At 38.3% G+C, this 20367-nt stretch overlaps 2 protein-coding genes and 4 non-coding genes across 8 annotated transcripts in view; 1 reads left to right on the top strand and 5 right to left on the bottom strand.

Moving 5' to 3' along the window:
- Positions 1 to 173: 173 nt before the first annotated feature.
- Positions 174 to 246, bottom strand: trnav-aac (transfer RNA valine (anticodon AAC)). The gene has a single exon. It is a non-coding gene; the product is annotated as a tRNA-Val (tRNA).
- A 121-nt stretch (positions 247 to 367) lies between these two features.
- On the bottom strand, positions 368 to 440 carry trnav-aac (transfer RNA valine (anticodon AAC)). The gene has a single exon. It is a non-coding gene; the product is annotated as a tRNA-Val (tRNA).
- A 108-nt stretch (positions 441 to 548) lies between these two features.
- Positions 549 to 620, top strand: trnad-guc (transfer RNA aspartic acid (anticodon GUC)). The gene has a single exon. It is a non-coding gene; the product is annotated as a tRNA-Asp (tRNA).
- A 692-nt stretch (positions 621 to 1312) lies between these two features.
- trnav-aac (transfer RNA valine (anticodon AAC)) lies at positions 1313 to 1385 on the bottom strand. Its single transcript has one exon. It is a non-coding gene; the product is annotated as a tRNA-Val (tRNA).
- A 624-nt stretch (positions 1386 to 2009) lies between these two features.
- timd4 (T cell immunoglobulin and mucin domain containing 4) lies at positions 2010 to 11005 on the bottom strand. 3 transcript variants are annotated; one of them, XM_008401752.3, is made up of 8 exons: positions 8723 to 11005; positions 7843 to 8021; positions 5638 to 5800; positions 4395 to 4538; positions 4211 to 4290; positions 3845 to 3956; positions 2642 to 2675; positions 2010 to 2483 (listed from the first exon to the last, which is right to left on the bottom strand). In XM_008401752.3, exons 1-8 carry the CDS (start codon positions 8811 to 8813, stop codon positions 2399 to 2401), a joined length of 888 nt encoding a protein of 295 aa, XP_008399974.2. In that variant the 5' UTR covers positions 8814 to 11005; the 3' UTR covers positions 2010 to 2398. The 3 variants fall into 3 exon arrangements, with proteins under 3 accessions (XP_008399974.2, XP_008399975.2, XP_008399976.2); XM_008401753.2 differs by having other exon boundaries at positions 4395 to 4520; XM_008401754.3 differs by having other exon boundaries at positions 4395 to 4499.
- A 155-nt stretch (positions 11006 to 11160) lies between these two features.
- The window catches only part of LOC108165902 (uncharacterized), a 47611-nt gene continuing 38404 nt past the window's right edge, over positions 11161 to 20367 (bottom strand). The window contains exons 5-7 of the mRNA XM_081615721.1: positions 15462 to 15639; positions 14261 to 14335; positions 11161 to 11956 (exon numbers count right to left, since the gene is read on the bottom strand). Coding sequence (XP_081471847.1) covers positions 11529 to 11956; positions 14261 to 14335; positions 15462 to 15639 — 681 coding nt within the window. The 3' untranslated portion in view covers positions 11161 to 11528. The remainder of the gene's footprint in view (positions 11957 to 14260; positions 14336 to 15461; positions 15640 to 20367) is intronic.

The raw sequence follows: 20367 nt of genomic DNA, 5'->3' as shown, positions 1-20367 counted from the left end.
AGTCAAATGTTATTTGCTTAAGTATTTTATGACATGGTTGTTGTCAAAGCTGCTAAGATTAAGGTGGTTCAAGTGATATACATCTGTTGCTTTTCTCAACTTATACTTTTTTTTATCATACTGGAATAGTTAATTAAAATGTTAAGACATATGCTTCTCAGACAAAACATACATGTTTCCGCCCGGTTTCGAACCGGGGACCTTTCGCGTGTTAGGCGAACGTGATAACCACTACACTACGGAAACCCTGACATTCATGGCCTCAGCTGTCAGATCTATAGATAACAACACCGTCCCCTGTGGGACGAATCTGACCGTTAATTAAAATGTTACGATATATGCTTCTCATACAAAACATAAATATACATGTTTCCGCCCGGTTTCGAACCGGGGACCTTTCGCGTGTTAGGCGAACGTGATAACCACTACACTACGGAAACCGGGCATACATGGCTTCAGCTATCAGATCTATAGATAACAACACCGTCCCCTGTGGGACGAACCTGATAGGCGTAAATCTGTCACATTAACATGTTTCTTCAGGTCACTCCTCGTTAGTATAGTGGTGAGTATCCCCGCCTGTCACGCGGGAGACCGGGGTTCGATTCCCCGACGGGGAGGATGTAGTTATTTTTACATATTCTAAACATGTTTCAATAGACAAAATAGAGGAGTTAAAAGTGTAACCCCCCCCTCCTCGCCGTTGTCCCTTCAATAAAAATCAAATGGCACTGATCTCAGTGATGAGGACTTGTCTGGCAAAAGCTCATTGGACTTGTTTTAACTTTCTTTGGCTTAGTCTGAGTACTAGTGAGTACAGAAAATGGTTGGTTCTCTGTTTTTATTTGATTCTTTCTTGCTAGGAAACCAACAGTTGCCAAATTCAGTGCTTGTAATTGTAAGCTAATCAAAACATGAGTCTCTTGTTAAAATATAAGCTCATTAGCTGAAATGCAGCAGATTCAGCAAGAAATAGTAAATGGCCTGCAATTGTATATGTATATATCACTACATTCAAACATTCACCCATTCATGCGCACATTCACATGTATGTGAAGGTTAAAGCTACTGAGGATGCAGAAGCAGTGCAAATACCAGTAACCCAGTAGATGGGTTACTGGTGTTTTCTTAACGTTTCTTTAGTGTAGTGGTTTCATATGAAAGGCCTTTTGCTCAAAACGAGGCAGAAAAATGTTCTTTCCTTTTTTTTGCTTGACTTTTTTTGCACTTACTTTGAAAGTATTCTGACAAAATTGTGAATAGGAAAAGTGATTTATCCTTTACTACTTTCAGTAAAAAATAAATGTTGAATTGTTTCCGCCCGGTTTCGAACCGGGGACCTTTCGCGTGTTAGGCGAACGTGATAACCACTACACTACGGAAACCCATGCTGCCTTACAAACATGCATAGATTTAGGAAGGTGGCATAATCAGGGGAGGTCATGAGTGATGATTCATCCATCCATTTTCTCTACACCCTTGTCCCTAATGGGGTCAGCTAACGTTCCGGGCGAGAGGTGGGGTACACCCTGGACAGTTCGCCAGTCTGTCGCAGGGCATGAGTCTGATGATACTAGTTAAAATCACAGTAAAAGATCACTGAGCTCAATGTCTGTGCCTGGAAGCAGCTACGTATGGTGCATTTTTGGGGAAATTGGAGTCAGTAATTATGGATCCAACATTTTCTAATGAGAAACCCAACTTTTGTACTCGTGTGATGCGGAAAAACTGTTTCCATTGTAATTTTACAAAACATCAATTTCAATGCAGCCGAAAAACCACCTATTTCTAGTATAAAAACCTTTTAGCAAAAAAACATGAGTTTTTCAAAATTGCTGCATTTCCATTAAGCCAATTAATTTTTGTAACTCCAATTTGCACACCTTTATGGTCAATGGAAATGCACCTACAAGTCCATGGGGGGTTAAAACTTATGAATAATCCTTCCAACCTCAGTCTCACATGCTGACGCAAACACAGAGCTTTGTAAGAAATCAGCAAACACAGCATAGGAAACTTGCTTGTATTTTCTACCAACAGTATAATCACACTGAAGGAACAAAACATTTAAAACACAAAAAATTAAAACATGTTAACTGCAAACTTCAGCTCTTTTTCAGCATATCTGGTCTGTATGAATTATTCCGTTTGAGTCCTGATTATACACTCATATACAGAGTTATGCACTCGGCATATTTTCCATTGTACATCTACAACCCAAGAAAACGTACTTTTTCACAACAAAATCATCTCTGTCCTTTATGGACAAATGTTGCTTTAAGCTGCAGTTTAAGAGTCAGACTAATTAGAAGTAAAACATAAAATCCCAAGCTGGATCCGGATGTTTTTACAGTTCTGTCTTTGTGAAGAGGCTTTTTGTTTCTGTGCCATGAATGCTCTAGTCCAGAGTGTAGATGTTCTCCTGCACTGGTCTCCTCATGCGGATCTCGTAGATGATGTGAGGAGGTTCATCTGAAGACAAACTGGGGGTAAGAGAAGAAAAACTGGTCACAGTGTAGGTCAGAGACTTTGGGTGTTTCATCAGAATAAGCTCTGATCCTCTGGTCTTTTAAAGACTAATCAGAACAACACAAGATTATGAAAGAACCAGAAGTTAGTAGTTAGTAGACGGGTTACTCACCATCCTGTCTTTAAACCGCCTCTGTAGATCCCACCTGCATCAAAAGCCGAAGGAAAAGTAAACAACTAACTGTTAACTAACAGTTGACTTCCTAACGTTGTATTGTCCCGTTCTCTTCATAATATACATTTTCTCTTAATGTCAAATCATGAAATGTTATAAAAAGGTTTCCTGTCATTTATATGCTGATGATATTCCATTGTTCATTGAGAATTTCTGAAATCTATAAATTATCCAATCTTTGGGATTGACAGAAATCAATTTATTTTTAAATCATAAGCTCAATTAATTGAGTTTTTCTTTGGCCAGTTGGAACAAACTTAAATTGGTTTAGAACCAAATCATTCAGATTACTTTGGTAACTTTCACGAACCAAACCACCTGTTGCCACACATGGCCCTTCTTGAAAAATTTTGGTTCTGGACCTTAGAAGGCCATGACATTTAAGTCAATAAAATCATTTTTGATCCACTTGGAAAGTTTGGAAATCAGAACTTCAAAGGCTGCAATAATTATCTACAACTAAATGGTAACAAAACAGAAACCCTCCTTTTTACTCCTGGTGACAAAATCCATTATCAAGCAGCATTTTAATTTGTTTGTCACCCTTGATTTATATCTCCCTCGATATAAATCTTTAAACAGTAATGCTATTTGATAACTATCATCGACGAACGAAGCAATTAGTCCAGTGTTTGTTGTTTATTGAACTTTTTTACAGCTGTTGGTTGTCAAAGTCAAGCTAGCGTAACTGAACTACTTCCCTCTTTTTCACTATTTTTTTAATTAAAACTTTTTATTGACCTGTGAAACGTGAAACTCTTTTATCTAGTTGTTGTGTTGACAATACAAAACTTTGGGTTCCTCTTTCATATTTTATGCGAGATTGTGTCATTTTCCCAACTACCAATATTCCCGACACTGTTGCCTTTGTTGCTGAAAGGTGCTATACAAATAAAACTTGACTGATTGATTGATAGCAACCATGTGTAAAGTCATACACACACACCAGCGTGTATGACTTTACACTACCAGTGTAGCACCTATGTGTTTCTAATGTTGCTTGATTATTTTTACGATGATCATGTCTGTCTGCTTGTAAGGAAAGCTGGATCTGGACATGCACACAGCTGTATGTGATGTTTTAAAAACAGAAAAATAAGAGTAAAGAACCATGTAAAGAACCAAAGCTTTGTGACGTACGTTTGAAGGCCAGGAAGAGGAAAACTGCAGCGATGAGCAGCAAAATGCTGAGAGAGAGAGAGAGGACAGGAGCATTGATCTGAAGAGACAGGGACGGTAGAGGGTCCTCCACCTGAAACACACAGTACTGTCAGTCCTGTAGGCAGATCAATTCACTCTGAGGTTGATAAGTAAAGCCCAGTTTGTTAACCTGTAAGGCTCCACATTAGAGCAACACTTTTACTGTTTCTGGAAATGATTTCAGACTGAACCCAGAGTGACCAGAAATCAACAATATGTCCTTCAGAGTTATCTGAAGGCCAAAGCTTCAGCAGAATGTCACAAAAAGCTGCAGAGTATTAAAGTAGACATGGTGAGGATCCTTACAGTGATGGCGTCAGAGCGCAGCAGCGTGGAGTTCCTCCTCAGCAGGTCCAGCTGGGACGACAGCAGCGTTTTCCAGTTTACTAGCAGGAGACAGGAAGACAGCATTGACACCCAGAGACAGGGGAAGGAGCTTCAGTCTCTGTCTGGATCTGCTCAGCCTCACCGTCCTCATGGACCTACTAACCTGTGGTGGTCAGCTCCGTGGAGACCTCAGTGGCCCTCGAATCTGTGACTCTGGCGGTTGTCATCACCGTGGTTGTGGTTGTTTGAGGAGGATTGGTGGATGGAGCTGAGAGAAAGACACTGTTAGCTGGGTTAAAAAACCCAGCTAACTGGAAGTTAGGTAGTCTGATGAAACTGAAAAATAGTCGGCTGTGATTTGACATCTACATGTTTTTAAGGCCATTTTCCCTCCTGATAGTCTGGTAGATTCGGTTCAGTTGGAGACCAAAATTGCAACATTCAGGGTTTCCCTCAGTATATTATAAGCCTGGTGGGTGACCAGGCTTTTCTTGCCTCCCCACCAGGGTGTTTATTAAATAGGGTTTTTTATACACCAGTAACAGTGACAGTGAAAACGGATTACTAGGTTTATAGTTGACGCATTGAACTGGACCTGCCAATTGGCTTTACATGCTAACATTTCTACATTACGATGCCTCCTCGTGCACCTCTAAATTTGTGCAACTTTAGACATTTTTAATGCAAAAACATTTTGTGCTGCTAATGGACCGCCCTAGCGCCTCTACCATCGGGCTTAGAAGGTCTTCTTGGGGAAACCTAACATCTGTTCCTCCTCCAGCTGCTGTGGGTCTCTTTCTTTCTGCTGAGTCAAACCAACCAAACCCTTTGAGCAACCTGTTCCCCTCCTCGCCTGTGGGGGCGCTGCACCAAGAAACACTGAAGGAAATCGCATAAAAACCTCTGAAGAAAACACTTGAGCACAATTTCCTTCTTCACCAAATGGAAATAAAATGGAGTTGTCAGATTTTAGCTGTTGGAGCCATTTCTCCTGCTACCATCACATTTTATCAGTGGAAAAGCCTTTGCAAATCGCATTTAGTCTGGATGCATTTAGGCTGTTGGACTTTTTTGTATATTGGCTTTTCCCACATACACTTGAAATTAGATGTTTATGTGCACTGTGTAGAAAGATACAAATATATTTTCGCACCATCTGAGGTTCAATCAGACCAACCTTCTCTTGTTTAGGTCAATTAGAATAACCAAAATTATTTCTTTTTGCTAGAAACCACAATAATGAGGGGATGAGAGACCAGTTTTCAGTAAATTTACATGATGAAGGGTGAGTAGGAGGAAGATGCTAATACTCTTAAGAAATATGATCAATGAGCTTCAGCATCTGATTTCCCTGGAAAAATGTTTTGGTGCAGTTCTGTTTAAACTGAACTCACGAGTCATCTCACCTTTGACCACTCTGAGGTTCATGATCATCTTCTTGTCGTTAAACAGGCCGTCAACGTCGACCCTGCAGCAGTACGGCCCACTGTCTGTCCTCCGCACATTCAGGATGTCCAGGTCCATCTGTCCATCCAGGATGTCCCCTGTCAGCTGATATCTGTCGTCCACCTGAAGGGTCAAGGTCAGGTTCAGATCTTTAGTTGTTGGAAAAAGGTTGAGCTGGCTTAGAAGGTCTTGGAGGACACGTTCCTCTCTGCTGCTTTCTCCTTCTACTCTCAGATTTTAAGCTATCTGCAGTTACTGCTACTTTAACTTGTGTGTGTGTGTGTGTGTGTGTGTGTGTGTGTGTGTGTGTGTGTGTGTGTGTGTGTGTGTGTGTGTGTGTGTGTGTGTGTGAAATAAATCAGCTCCAGAACATTTATGAACATGTTTTAAATGCAAGTTTTATAATGATGATCAATATGAAACTAATTCTTTCAAACTCCAAAGAAACGTAACTGGATTTTGCAAGTGTCTATTTAACAAGATGAAAAAAAGATAAGCTCTCAATAAAAAGGTTTGAGATAAATCTGAATAATCTTAAAATTAAAAGACCTAAAATTTAATTTCTTAGTCTTTTTAAATATTTCAGTTTTCTATATATAAAAAAAAAAGGCAATTTACAAATGATCAAATTATTCCCTATCGGCCAGAAAGATAGTGTTTGCTGATTTGTATCAAAAACAAAAAAAGTCAGTAACAGGTTTATGTTGGACTTTTTTTGAAGAACATTTTGGCTACTTTAACACAGAAAGTTTGGATTCTCAATTCCGATATAATTTTTTGCTGAAATCAGATTTTTTTGTGTGGTCTTTCATGGTTTTGATTAAATGGGACCACAATCAGACTTCTCTGTGAACTAATTACGACCACAAAGCGACACGAATCCGCAGAAGAACATAGATGTCACCCTGTAGAGCTCTGTTTAAGGCAGAAATAATGGATGCTGCCATCTTAAAGTTATTCTGAGCCGACAGCATCGTCAAAAGATCAGAACAAGATTAAGGCAGTAAGAAAAAAGGAAGTACAGCTAGCAAAGGTGATTTTGAAAATGATAACAGGTAAGTCATTTCTTCATTTCTTTGCATTTGCATGCAAGTCGCAAATATGAAAGTGTTGTTCCAATGTGTGATGGTGGCTTTATAGCTGTTGGTATTCATTAGCTGCTTATGTTGTCTCAGGTTTACAGCTAATCTGCCTTGGTCTGTACAAATGACAAGTCAGGGGTTGAACATGACATGTACTTTGATCAGAATGTATAAATGACAACTATCATGTCAGTGTTTTGACCCCATGAGCTTAAGTGAGTCTTCCCTTGCAGAAAACTGCAATTTTAGCTTTTACAGTACATCACAGTATACAACAGTAAGGTCAATATTTTGGACACTTGTCCATAAAAGTGTTTGAATATGTTTGAGGTTTAAAACCTCACATGGTTGACGAGAGCTGTTGACGTCTCATTTGTTAGTTTGGCGCTGCATTCTTGTGTTAACTGTGCGCAGTCAGTGTAGTTACCGTGTCTGAAACAGCTTGTACATCAACGCATGCGATCTTCTCATTGGTGAATTGGTGAATTGCCAGCCACTTTGAGCTATTGAGCTATTGCAAATTGATAAAAGTGAAGAGCATGGGTGAAGATGTATTTTCCAGCCATGATGAAAGTGCTCATCACAAAAAGCTGTTTTGAAATTGAAAACAGGTAGGTAATTTCTTTCATTTCTCATCTAACATTTGCATGCAAGTCGCTAAAGTGAATTTATGAAGGCCTCCCGATGTGTGATGGTAGCTGCTTAGTTGTTGGTATTTGTTAGCTGCTCATTGTTCAGAAATAATTAGCCTAAAGCTAATCTACCTAGGCATAAGCAAGTGATGAGCCAATGGTTGAAAACAGTTGACAACTGTCATACTTGTGCCTGAACTGCTTAAGTTAAAGTTAATCTTCCCTTGCAGAAAACTGCAGTTTTGTCTATACCACAGTATACTGCAGTAAATTAAATATTTTAGACATGAAACAATGACAACGTACTGCAATATTAAAACAACACAAAGCATATTTTGGACATAAAAAAGTCGGATTTGGGTCTCATTAGCCTGCTGTGTGACTGAGGTGTTTACTGCTGCCAGTTTAAACTGATTGAAGCTGGAATGAGAACCAGAGGAAGATGGCAGACCTGGGAGATGGCACCGTTCTCGTCCGTCTGCACCAGGATGTTGTTGCACCAGAAGGTCCCGCAGCCTCGACCCCAACAGACCCGACTCAGACCAAATCGCTTCACAGAGTACTGACAAGACAGAGAGGCCACGCCCCCTTCTGTCACTTTAAAACAGGATACAGACATCAGCCGTCCACCTTAAGAACACAAAGATCAGAAAACAGATTTTATATTTTCATATGTTTGTTAAGGAGACTTGCAAGAGCAGACAGTTCCTCAGGTTTTATCAGGTGTTGAGTTATATTTATACTGCAGTGTGAAACCTGATTAATTTCTCTCTTAGCCTTCCTGTCATCCAGACCTCCTTTTACTGTGAGCTAGCTGATTTATTTTTAATTGTGGGAAAGAGCTCAATTTTCCAGCATGGTTGTAGTCCTAAGTGGAAGAAAAGCCATCTGGTTTATCAGTCTGAGTAGCCGTGATTTATGTTCATCGTTCTGAAGACATTATTCTCCCTTTTGAAGCTACTATGAAGTGAAGACTACACTGCTGCAGTAATTCAGGCTAAAGGAGCCCCAACCAATCTATATGATACCATGCTTTAGATCCTGGAAATACAGAGAACAATGAAGCGTTTACTGAAACACAAATTAACTGAACCCTCTGAGATACTACATTTAAAACATGACCGATGAAACAAGTTATAGACAAGCAGAGAGGTGGAAAACATCCTCTGAGATAATAAAAGCTTTAACCAGATTCAAATGGACCAGCAGCTAATCACGAAACAACATATTCAAAACTCAAAACAATGAAGCTGTTAACTAAACAAAGAGAAAACTGATTTAGAGTGGAGGGTTGGTTCTGTTGGGACACCATTAGTGCATGCAGGTCTCACCTGACAGGATGAAGAGGAAGGTGATGAAGGCCAGAGGTGATGGATATGACGCTGCAGCCATCCTGTCAACCAAAGAGTGTTTTTGCTGCATGTTGGGATGAGAACTGAACAGTGAGACTCTGTGACGGAGGTTTGGGGGTCACTGAGGGAGGGGCGACACACACTGCGTCTGTTTGTGTCAGTTTGGATGGATGATGACGATGTTTGTAGCCTCAAATTGAGAACAATGATGATTTTACTTTTGCCTCAAAAAGAATTCAGATCATTCTACAGTTGGAAGATTTAACGGGGTTGATGTTATCCACCCATTTGACTATTTAAAACATGACATCTTTATTAAAATTGGACTTTAGTTTTTGAGGAATATGAGCTGATAATATTTTTTCCCCCTAGTTTTTCTTGGTTTTCTTAAATAGAAAATGTTGGTGGGTATGTTTGAGATGAAAATTCAGCCAAACACAGATTTTAATGTCTACATCACTGAGGTTGGCTGCAGCGTGTTTACAGTGAAGAAAACTGAAGACAGAAAGACTTTGTTTCACTGTAAGACTCACACTGTGGAGACGTCGCAGTCACACAGGACTCCTTTATTCTCATTAGATGTTACCGTCAGACTCTTTCTCCTTAGACTGAGATGCTAAAATCCTTTTTAAAATCTGCTTTTAAACATACTGTTTCTAGATAGGGTTAACAGAAATAATCATTGACGTTTAATAATGATTAACACAAAAGAAATCAAATGTGCCCCAGCGCAGGAATCCCTGAAAATCCAAGGAAACTCAAAATAAGATGGCAGACGTAGCCTTGAGGTGAATCTGAGGCAGGTGGAGGTGATCAGGAGGAATCTAGTTACCTGGAAAACACTAGCAGTGGTGGTTTAGTTAGAAACAAGAGGCAATGAGGACCTCTAGGGGTTGCAGCATGTCACTGCAAGGACCAATGTTATCCAATCGGACCATTAGTTCCCAAAACCACACACAAAAAAAACCCCAAATAGAAGCACATCTGAGGTTAGTGCAACTCTCCTGGACCATGCACAGGGAATACAATGGACCCTGTCTCTTAGGACTATGGGAAAGTTTAAAAAAAATTAAGTTTTCACTCCTCAAACTGCGAAAATGCTAAAACTGTTTGAATCTATGGCAGCTGCTACCAGTTTCTACAAATAATTAATGAAGGAAAACATAATATCATCTTTGATATATATATTATATTCCACATATCATCATCAAATGATCACAACAGAAAAATATTCCATTTAAAACACATTTTACACTTAAAATGTAACAGAAGACATTAAAGTCACATAATCATTGAAGTTACACAACCAAGATGTTGTCATGGATGTAGATACAGACAACGTCTCAGATACATGCATTACAAACCTTTCATAAAACATTAAAAGTACAGTTTAACCTCTTTCCCTAAATTAAAACAGAAATTATTGTAAACCCTAAAGCCATAAAATAGTAATAATTAGTAATAGTAATAATTTAGTTTTATGCTTCACTCTACCCAGAGAAGAAATTTAGAATCCAGAGAAACTCTTATTAGTTTATCCAGAGAAACTACCTTAGATCAGCATTTAGAATTAAACTTTTAACATTAGAAAAAGACCTAAAGAAACTCCTGTTAGTTTGCAAAACTTCGAAAGTACCACCCAGTTTTATCAGAACAAAAATCCAGAGAAACCCCTACTAGTTTATAAATTATGGACATTAAACATGAGGAACCAATATGTAGTTTTATACTTTTACTTTTCTTTTCTATTAATTTATCCAGAGAAACTCCTATTAGTGGATAAATTGCAAATTTTTGTTTTTCTTCTGCTTTTTTCTTTTCTTTTGTTTGAATTTCCTCCAATTTATGTAAAGCACTTTGAATTGTCTTGTTGCTGAAAATGTGCTATATAAATAAAATTACATAATGATAATTAAAAGATAAAAAATATTTTAGATAATTAAAGATTCCTTTCTTTATATAAAGATTGAAATGCAAACAGAATTAGCTCTTTTTTTAAGTGGATAGTACTGCAGCAGCACAGTTCAGGAACAGATTTTAATTAAAAGACTAGTTTAAACAACTGTAAATGATTTATAAAATATAGAATTGTATTGACTGCAAGGACTGAGGAACATTTTCAGAAATTAATGTTTGTGAGACTCTGGGTCGTCTTTATGTGAAAATTAAACCCAAACAGCACCAAGAAAGACACTGATCTGAGACTAAAACATCATAACTATTAAACGTCCATAAGTTTGTTTCCTCCACAGGAACCATGTTCGGTTCTGGTTCGTCTGAATTCACCAGGGTAGAACTTTGCTCCAGAAACCGGTTCTGCTAGAGAGGCAGCACTTTTTTATTAACCAGACTTATGTTAAAGGGATCCACGATTAGTTGAACATGTTGGCCTAAATATGTTGTATTTTTCTATTAACTTAAAAATGGCTCTTTGCAGTGGTGGTTTCTGATATGGGCAACATGGAAAACACCCAGGGCAGCATCTTGTGTGGGGTGGCATGAGCGTACTCCCTACTCCGATTGTTTTAAAATTATGATCTGTTGCACTTAAATTATTATTTGACTTACAGGTATCTTTATATATTAACATAATCATTAAAAATAAAATATTGGTGTCTCATCTGCAGTGATTTCAGTCAATGCAACTCTTTTCCCTGCTGCAGAGAAAGAGGCTGAGCTCGGACTGAGAGTTGGGTTCGTAGGAAAAACATTATTCTTTAGTGATTAGTGAAGTTAGGTGTTCCATAATGAAAATGATGATATATAAAACATTCTAGCATTCCACTCATTCACCGCCTAAAATCTTCTTCACCTCTTTCAGCAGATCTGAGACCTTTTGAGGATCTCTGTCCTCAAGTCTGTTGTTGAAGACCAGGTATCTATTGCCTACTTTCTCAGTCAGGAATTGCTGAACCTCTTGCATCTTTTCCTGGATGTCTGGTTCTGTCTGGTCCTGGTGGGTGAAGAGAATCATGGTGCGTCTTAAGGCCTTGTTCTGAAATATTGATTCAAAGTCCTGTACAGTTGTTCTGATCTGATCACTGATGTTCTTCAGCTCGATGACCAGTAGGAAGACATGAAGAGCAGGGCCGGAGCGTCTGATGTAGTTTAGAGTGTCCTTTATCGCTTCTTTTGTGGTCAATTCTGAGAACTCTGGAGTATTGATGATTTTCACCACCAAGTAGTCCACTTCCGTCTCATCTAAATATAATCCTGTGAGGAGGAGAGTAACAGGATATTATTGGTAAATGGGATCACACTTTCACAATGGGAACTGAGCTCAGAAGAGGTCTGGGTGGGAGAATATAAAATAAGACTAAACAAACGTGCAGTCACGGAGGAGGGCTGCTCTGTGAGGCAAAAGCTCAGCTGGGGACTGCAGCTCCAAGGAGGAGCTTTGTGGAAAAGGTGGAGCTTGGTGAGAGCAAGCGTTTAGGTACCCCAAAAAGGTTGCCATACAAGATAGAAGAATTTCTCAAACACGCATGAAGGAATTAAGACAACACTCCAGGTATACCTTAGTCCATCCTTCACAACATTTTCACCAAAAAAGTTCTGGGCTGTTTATTGTTAACACTAGGGCTGTATAAATAAATCGATTCGGCGATATATATCGATATTTTCCGCCCTCGGAAAGTATCGATTTTTCATCCGCGAATATCGATCGGTTAAACCACAGGGGTCCATAGCCTTATAGCTCTTTTTAACGTCTAGTTTGTTACGGCGTAGCAGCAAGGTTCCGCCTCCCTCAGTCTCACTTTCAACATGAGCTTAAAGTGCATATTATAAACTACACACCAGTTTTTAAATTGTGTTAATAGGCCAAGTATAACCGGAGTTATGCTAAAATTAGTAAACCATATTTTTCTGATTGTCAGAGAAATGTCAAAAGCGCCGCAATTCCCCGGCTTTTCCGATTATGTGAGAGGGAATGAGCTTCCAAACGAACAAAACAAAATGAAACATTAGATTCTTGTGTTTTTAGAAATGTAAAATCTTCAATAAATAACGATGGGCTGTATTTTGTTGCTGTGAAACGAAGTAAAGTTGCGCAAGTAACCGTAATAGAGAAGCGGAACGGAGAAGTGGAAAGGAGTAGAGTATCAGAGACTGAGAGAACGATGAGATCCTGGCAGTCTGAGAGGCAGCTACTCAGAAATCCAAGAAGGGGAATAGCGGCGCTGCATAGCTGCAGGGAGTCGATCACTACGGGGTGAGGCGGAGCCACTATTTTAGCAGTTAGAAGAAAGCAGCTTACAGTCACGGATGCAGCCACAGTGTCCAAAAGAAAAAACACGCAATTACTTGCATATTGAGAGTCTACAGAGGCTGATAATCTCCCCACTCTGCTCCTGGATTATTGTTTAAACTTTTGAGTTTTATGTCAAATCCACATAAATCAAATGACAGAAACTAATTCTCTCACTGCATCTTTGATTCATTTTGTCCAGCTGCAGGCTGTTAGACTGTCCAATCAGATTCAGATATTGTGTAGTTGGTGCTTTTAATCAGTTTTCAGTTAACTAAATTCAAGTCTATGGAACACAAAATGCCACTAAAATCACTCTTTCTAAAATCTTTCAGAAAATCGTAAAAATGCACTGAATCGTATCAAATTGTATTGCTCAACAAATACAGTGATACATATCGTATCGTGACCAGAATATCGTATATCGTATTGTGAAATTATTGTATCACTACACCCCTAGTTAACAGCAAATATCACTTTACTCAGTCTAACTTTAAATGTTCTCACTAAGAATATTCTGATCAGTTTTTTTTGCCCCTGAATACTTAGATTTTGTGAATCAGTGAATCAGTTCTTATCCAATAGTTCAAAAATACATTTAAAAAATGGAAGAAGTAGCTAGATGACGGCATTGCCTAATTTGGATATTTAGTTATGTGATCCGGTCTGTATAGATATCGATATCAACACTGGATAAATATCTCGCTGCATCGGTTTTAGTGTGTACACATGAGGCCCTAGAAGTGGTGACTGCTGTCACATTGACAGGGAGGCACAAGAGAGGGGGTCAATCTAAAGCTTGTCTTTGCACCAAGTCTCAAATCCTTGGTTAGAAACATGCAAAAGTTAAGTTAAACTTTCTGAAACACTGAATCTTGTTATTAATTTCAGGTTTCAGGAACAAGTTGATCTGGGGATGCATGCAGCAGCTCATGGTTATTTGTTTTTTTTCCAGCTTTTCATGTTTTACTTGTTTTGTTGGTTCAGTGTTTCTTGCTAAGAACCGTTAGTCTGCATTGTTTCCTTCTTGTACAGAGTTTGTTTCTTTCTGGAGGAACATCATCTTTACATCTTTGATGTTCAGCACCTGCTAGGTGTAGCAGGTGCTGAACATCATTGATGGGTTTTACATCATTTCATCTTAAACATTCAGATCCAGTATGTCAGAAGTTTCAGATTCTCTTGATAAATATTTTTTGTTGGGGACTTTTAAAGACATGAGTTAAATTTCAGCACAGTTACCTTACCTGAAAAATAAAAAGCCTTACCCCCACATAAGGTGTTTCCAGTGAAGGTGGTTTCCTCTCCACAGTTCCCAGTAAGAACCAGTTTGAGTTCTGTAACTGCAACACAGTGTGTTAAATTGTGGTTTCACCTTTAATGCAAAGTCTGTTTTAAAATGCTTCATATTGTTTTTGAGAATGTGGAAACTCACTGTACTAAGTACACCTTAAAAGTAAGGATGTAAGATTATGTTGTTTTTCACTATCATGACAATTTCTTTTTATAAGAACATTAATTGATCGTGACATTCATAAATTATGTATTATTTTTACCGACTCCAAACACTAAAATAATGTTTGTGACCTTTAGAGGTTTTTCCACTGTTGGTTTCCTCAATATGCTCAATGAAATTAATTTTGTTAACCCGTTACTATTTTTGAAATTCTTCCTTCTGTTTTTATTTTCCAGAATTTTCTATTTCAACATTTATTAACACATAAAAAAATAACAAAAAACCTTTATTTGACCAGATAATAATCTCATTGAGATATACAATTTATTTTTCAAGACGGACTTAGCTGTTTACAAGTATCAGTATTTACATTCGTGCACTGGCATAGATTTGTTTAGTTTTACAAGCATAAAATAATGTTTTCTGCAGTAAATCATTTAATAAAACATGATTGACTATTAACAGCAGCTGCTAATAATAATACTCCCGTCTTCACTGAGTTTTACAAAGTAGTGAGAAAGCGCAGTTCTTTGAAGGATGATTTTCTGCGCTGTTTGAGAATTGTAGTCTGCCTGTAGTTTTAGTGATGGCAGCGGAGGAAGTGAAGGAAGCCTTTTAGTCCATGTTGATAACGCTTCCAAATATTAAATTAACACTTTTTTCTTCACAGCGGAGGATACTTGCTTACAATTCTAAAATATAATTTCTGATTCACTTCCTGAAGTTAATAATCTTTTCATTTCATTAAGTGGTCTTTACTGCCTGCAAGTGAAACTAATATTGATACTGTTTTCAAACAAATAAGATCCTCAGAGGCCTGATCTTTCTCATTCTGATGGTCAGTTTGAATTTTACCAGGTCATTTTCATCACGACTAAATAAATGCTTTGAATGGCTGAAGAAAACTAATAAAATGCTTCTGAGTTTTGCATGTTTTGTTAAAAACTAAAAGATGGTTAGAGACGATATTATGTTGCATGAAGTCAGTGATGCAGAGTTCATATGCGTCTTACCTGGGTAATGCATCTGAAGCGGACGCTCCTCCTTCAGAGCACCCAGCCATTCTGGCCACAACTCCTTCACCAATTCTTTAGCTTCATCAAGGTTTTGAAATTCCCTACGATATACCACATCATCTTTCTCACAGTATGTGAGGAAATCTTCTGGTTTATTAAAATCAAGCTTCAGCACCTGGTGAAAAGAAAGCAGTCCAACAAGATGAGCAACATGCTTCTTACAGAACATGAGAAAAAGTTCAAGAGTTTTATTTTTCAACAAAACCACCAACAACAAAAAACCTGAAATCTTTTGTAACTAGGTTATGTTGCCTGTTGGACTGTAAGGTCATACTCAGGGGCGCCTTATATGGGGGAAAAGTTCGGACATGTCCAAAGGTCCTTGACCGACAGGGGGCCCCCCCACAAAAAAGTTTTTTTTTTTGTTGTTGTTCATAAAAATAGAAAAAAAATTGGGCCCCTGTCGATTACAAAATCAATCAGAATCTGTTTTTAAAAATAGTTTTTAGCAGTAGAAATTAAATGTCACCCCTGCCAGTCCAAAAAGCACACATCCATATTTGCACCAAACCCTTCTGGACCTGCATGAAATGGTTCGTTCCAGCTTAGGAAGCTTGATGGTGTTCAGCAGCAGTCAGAAGAAGACAAGAACGCCCGTGGCAGTTACTATGCTGCTAAGAAAAATAATAAAGTCAGGCTTTCAAAAAAATAGAGAGAAAAGACAAGAGTGTCTATTTGTAATCCAGTTTTTCTCCAAGGGAAGTGAGTAGACTGTGAGATTATCAACCATTCAGCATAGTTAGCTTAGCTACAGACTACTGTTGCCTCCATAGCATTTAATTAATTAAGGAAAAGAAATACCAAGATATTCAAATATATTTAGCTTGTCCCTGTACCTCTTACCACACTTAACAGATGAGTCAGTAAGCAGCAGCTCTAACCCCCGATATCAGCATAAACCCCTTACACAAATCCTAGTGTAAAAGGTGAGCAACACTGTCCAATGACAAGCTAGTTAGCATCATTCCAGTGAGTCTATGGGGATTCTCTGTGTCTTTGCTCTTTTTACTATTACGCAACAAAAACACGATATTTGTTGCTGACAGAAATTCAAACAATCTTTATAAAATGATAAAAAAAACAGCCTGTCTGAACTGCACCCAGTCCAAACAGTTTTACCTTAAATTGCATTTAAATTGGATATCTATTGCCACGTCTCTCCTGACCTGTCCTCTCCTAAGAGAAATTAAAGCTGCAATATGTAGCTTTTATAAAAAATATTTTTTATATATATTTGTTGAAACTGTCATTATGTTGTGACAGTATGGCATGAGAGATAATTCATCTGCCTTTGCCCAGTGCTATCTAGAAACAACCAATCAGGAGCAGGAAGTGGGCTTTAGCGCTGTCAATCACAATCTTGTGTGGCTGCTCATCCTCCCTCCCCCTCGTTCTGTGCTATGCTGTAGCTAGCATAGCCTGTTGTGAATGCTCAGTCTAGTTAGCATAAACAATTACGATATACGATAAACGATTTTCCTGTAATGATAAGTTGTTTTGTCCACCATTAGCACATTTAGCAGTGAGTGAATGAGGTTGAATGACAGTGCTAAGAGCGTCCTACTGGTTCCGATAGGTTATTTTGGCTGGAATGTTCCATTGCTTTAGCCAGCCATAGTAGTTCAGGGACAAGTTGGAGGAGATTGATTGTTTTCATAGATTATTTGTCTCATAGCAAAATGTCACAACATGGTGACAGCTTTAACAGATATGGAAAACATATTTTTTATTTAAGTTAAATACTGTAATCCAGACTTCATTTTTTGAGAAGTCTGGATTGCTTTATTTATATTTTTTGCATGTTGCCTATGACTGTTGCTGGTGGAGAGAAACCTTACAGTAAGCTAAAACAAATTTTAAAAAATAGAAGCAACCTATTTGCATACAGCATGCGAACTGTTGCATGTAAAATTCACTAGCAGTAAATATTGTGCTAGTATCAAAGAAAGCAATGGAGTTGCATGCCTTTAAAATTTGATGCCTTTTATGGGTCAAATAGACTCAAGAAATTGTAACAGCAAGGGGGACCCCAATTTATTTTTTTGTCATGGGGAACAAGATTCCTGATGGCGCCCCTGGTCGTACTTAACCAACAGTCCACCAGCTCCTGGTTCAGTCTATGATTGTCTCCCACCCTGACTACAGCCTAACTGGTCTCCCTGCTGGTGCTGTAAAACCTCTGCAGACAGTCCATAACGTAGCACCATGTCTGGTCTTCAATCAGTCTAAAAGCCTGTTTGCACTGTAGAGCCTGGCAGTGGCCGGCCCAGTTGTACTCCGGCCTTGGTTGTGTTCACATCATAAAATAGCTGCCAACACCATCTCTCCAGAAATCGCAGAACAGTTTTTTGTTCCTCATCTCATCCAACCCCTTCTGTACATCCATGTCACTGAGGAAGTTGGGAGGAAAGAATTACGTCAGCTTTACTTTTAACTAGGCGTGCTCCAGTCAGGCTTTTTGCTGCCAGTACACTTCCCGATCAGTACCAATCACATGAATTTGCTGTTAATTTTTTTGATTTAAGTATAAAAGTTACTGGCTATGTCATCTGCAAAAAGTAAGTATAAAATCACCTTAATTTAGACAAAAACATACTAAAAAAATCTTACAGGCACATTTCAGCAACAATTCAGTCAAAAGGACACCTGAAAAACCTGATAACAGTAATATTTACACATATTGAAAACAGTAAGATTCTCAACAAACTAAATTATACAGAAAGTCTAATAAATCTCACAACATTGCTTTAAAATAAAGCATTAAAATAAGGCTTGTTTTAATGCTTGTTGCATTAAAATAAATTATCTTAAGTTACTAAATAAAAACTTCAGGAGATCATGGCTAGCTGTTTGGTGCTGGCTCCGATTGATTGTTTCTGACGGAGTAGTAAACACTGCAAAACACAGGGAGGAGGAGGAGTATGGGGGAGTTTTTCTGCCATAATCAGAGAGCTCATTTTAAAAATGTCTTTCTTCTCAAAATTTGTAATGTTTGTACTTCTGCATTACAAGTTTGTACTTCTCCTCTCTTTCAAATATTCATTGTGGTTTCTCAAATCTTCCTCCTTGCGCTCAAAACTTGTTTCTCTGCTCGGATCAAATCTCAGCTTGTAAACGTCTCTGCTCGCTCTTGCAACAGAAAAATACAGTTGCCTGGAAACTGAAATGGAAGTGTTTTATTGAGTGCATTTGTTTCCTTCTAGTGGGTGTACCAGTGTGGCTATGGATCTGTCTAGATTAGCGGTTCTCAACGTGGGCGGTACCACCCCCAAGGGGGCGTTCAGAGGACGGCAGGGGGCGCTGGCGGACATTTTTACAAAAGTGGAGCGCTGGGATGCCTTTGGGGGGTGTTTGGTCGAAGGTAAACTTTACACCTTAAATGCACAACAATACCAGTTTAGACTTTGAGCAACTTGGTAAAACTGTATTGTGTAACATTAAATCATGCTTGGCTGCAACGGTATCGATGGCAGCTCTCCTTCTTCTTCTTCTTCTATTCAGTGTTTGTTAGCTTCTGTTAGCTTCTTGGCGCAGCTCTGTTCTCTGTTTTAAATATCAATAATTAGAATGCAGAAATTGTTTCCGTTGTCTTAAAAGGTTTATGTCAGTCTGCCTTTTCCCCATCGATACGCTTCCCGACCGCCCTGCACCTTAGGGGCTTCAAAAAACGCCGCGCACATTGCAAAAACCTCCGAAACAGGAGAAGTGGGACATAAAACGGAGAGACGAACGTGATGTGAATTATGGCATAAAAACAGAGAATCTGATGCTGAACAGTGAAAAAAATCAACACATGATGTGAAACACATGACGATTAGGCGGCGCAGCAGGTGATGAGATTACCGATGGTGAGCGTCAATAAACGATAAATCTAGCAACAGAAAAAAAACTAAAGTGAACATAGCAATAAACCAAGAGAGGATAAAACTAGTCAAATAGAACTAAATGGAAATGAATGAAGAACAAAATTAAAAAACTAAGAGACTGAAGTAAATGCAGAGGAATAAACTGGTATGGCAAGACCTTTAGAGCAATAATTAATACAGTATGGCAAGAATAAACAGACACTATTTCCAGATAAAAGGTAAAATAATATTGTTGAAGTGCCATGGGTTTGTTGAGACCATATCTAGTACTGAGAATAAATATATCTTACAGACCATAACAGTAAAGAACTGATCACTTATTTATGTTTTTAATTAGATTTGATATATTTATTTCTTCAATATTATTTTTCATGTCAGTGTTAATGTCATGAGGCTGATGACTCCATGACACTTTCAATTTGACTTATTAGGATTTGATTAAGAACCAGATTTGTTCTTTGTAATTTCTGTCCAGTAAAACTATTAATCTATAAATCAATAGACAGGTCTATATAAAGATATAATCCATGTTTCTGTCTCATATTTGTATGACATTAAAAGGACCTGGAACTTTTGTTTTTCCACTGAAAGCTCTGGTTTGCACAATAAATGCCATGTGGGTGAAGTTTTATGGATGATGCTCTGATGATTTTATTTCTGATTCTCCTGAAGGCAGCACAGAGCTGCACCACCAGAAACCGACAGAAACACTGAAGAGAAGAAGAGTTATGATTAATGTAGTTACAGTTCTATCCATGTTTTAATGTTGAAGAGCTCAGTCGTTTTGCAAATAGTTAAAAGTTTAAACTGGCATGTTGTACATCTTTTATTTGGTCATTTTGTGTAATATTTAACAACTATAAAGTGGCACAAAATAAGAATATTTTATCCACTCTGATTGGCTGCTGTTAGGCCTACCGATTTTAACTTGAATGTTCATTGCATTTTTCTTAGACGCCTGTGAAAATAATTTCTAT

This window comes from Poecilia reticulata, chromosome 14, assembly GCF_904066995.2.
Source record: "Poecilia reticulata chromosome 14, P_reticulata-male-v2, whole genome shotgun sequence".
NCBI classification, from domain to species: Eukaryota; Metazoa; Chordata; class Actinopteri; order Cyprinodontiformes; family Poeciliidae; genus Poecilia; species Poecilia reticulata.
The sequence above is the reverse complement of the archived record's forward strand: the minus strand, read 5'-3'. Positions and strand labels throughout refer to the sequence as shown.

Excerpts from the sequence above, each read along its gene's own strand:
- timd4 (XM_008401752.3), bottom strand. The coding sequence starts at position 8,813 with ATGCAGCAAAAACACTCTTTGGTTGACAGGATGGCTGCAGCGTCATAT. Across the intron at positions 4,539-5,637 it reads GAACCTCAGAGTGGTCAAAG|CTGGGTTTTTTAACCCAGCT; the intron begins GTGAGATGACTC and ends ACTTCCAGTTAG. Across the intron at positions 2,676-3,844 it reads CCTCTTCCTGGCCTTCAAAC|GTGGGATCTACAGAGGCGGT; the intron begins GTACGTCACAAA and ends CTTTTGATGCAG.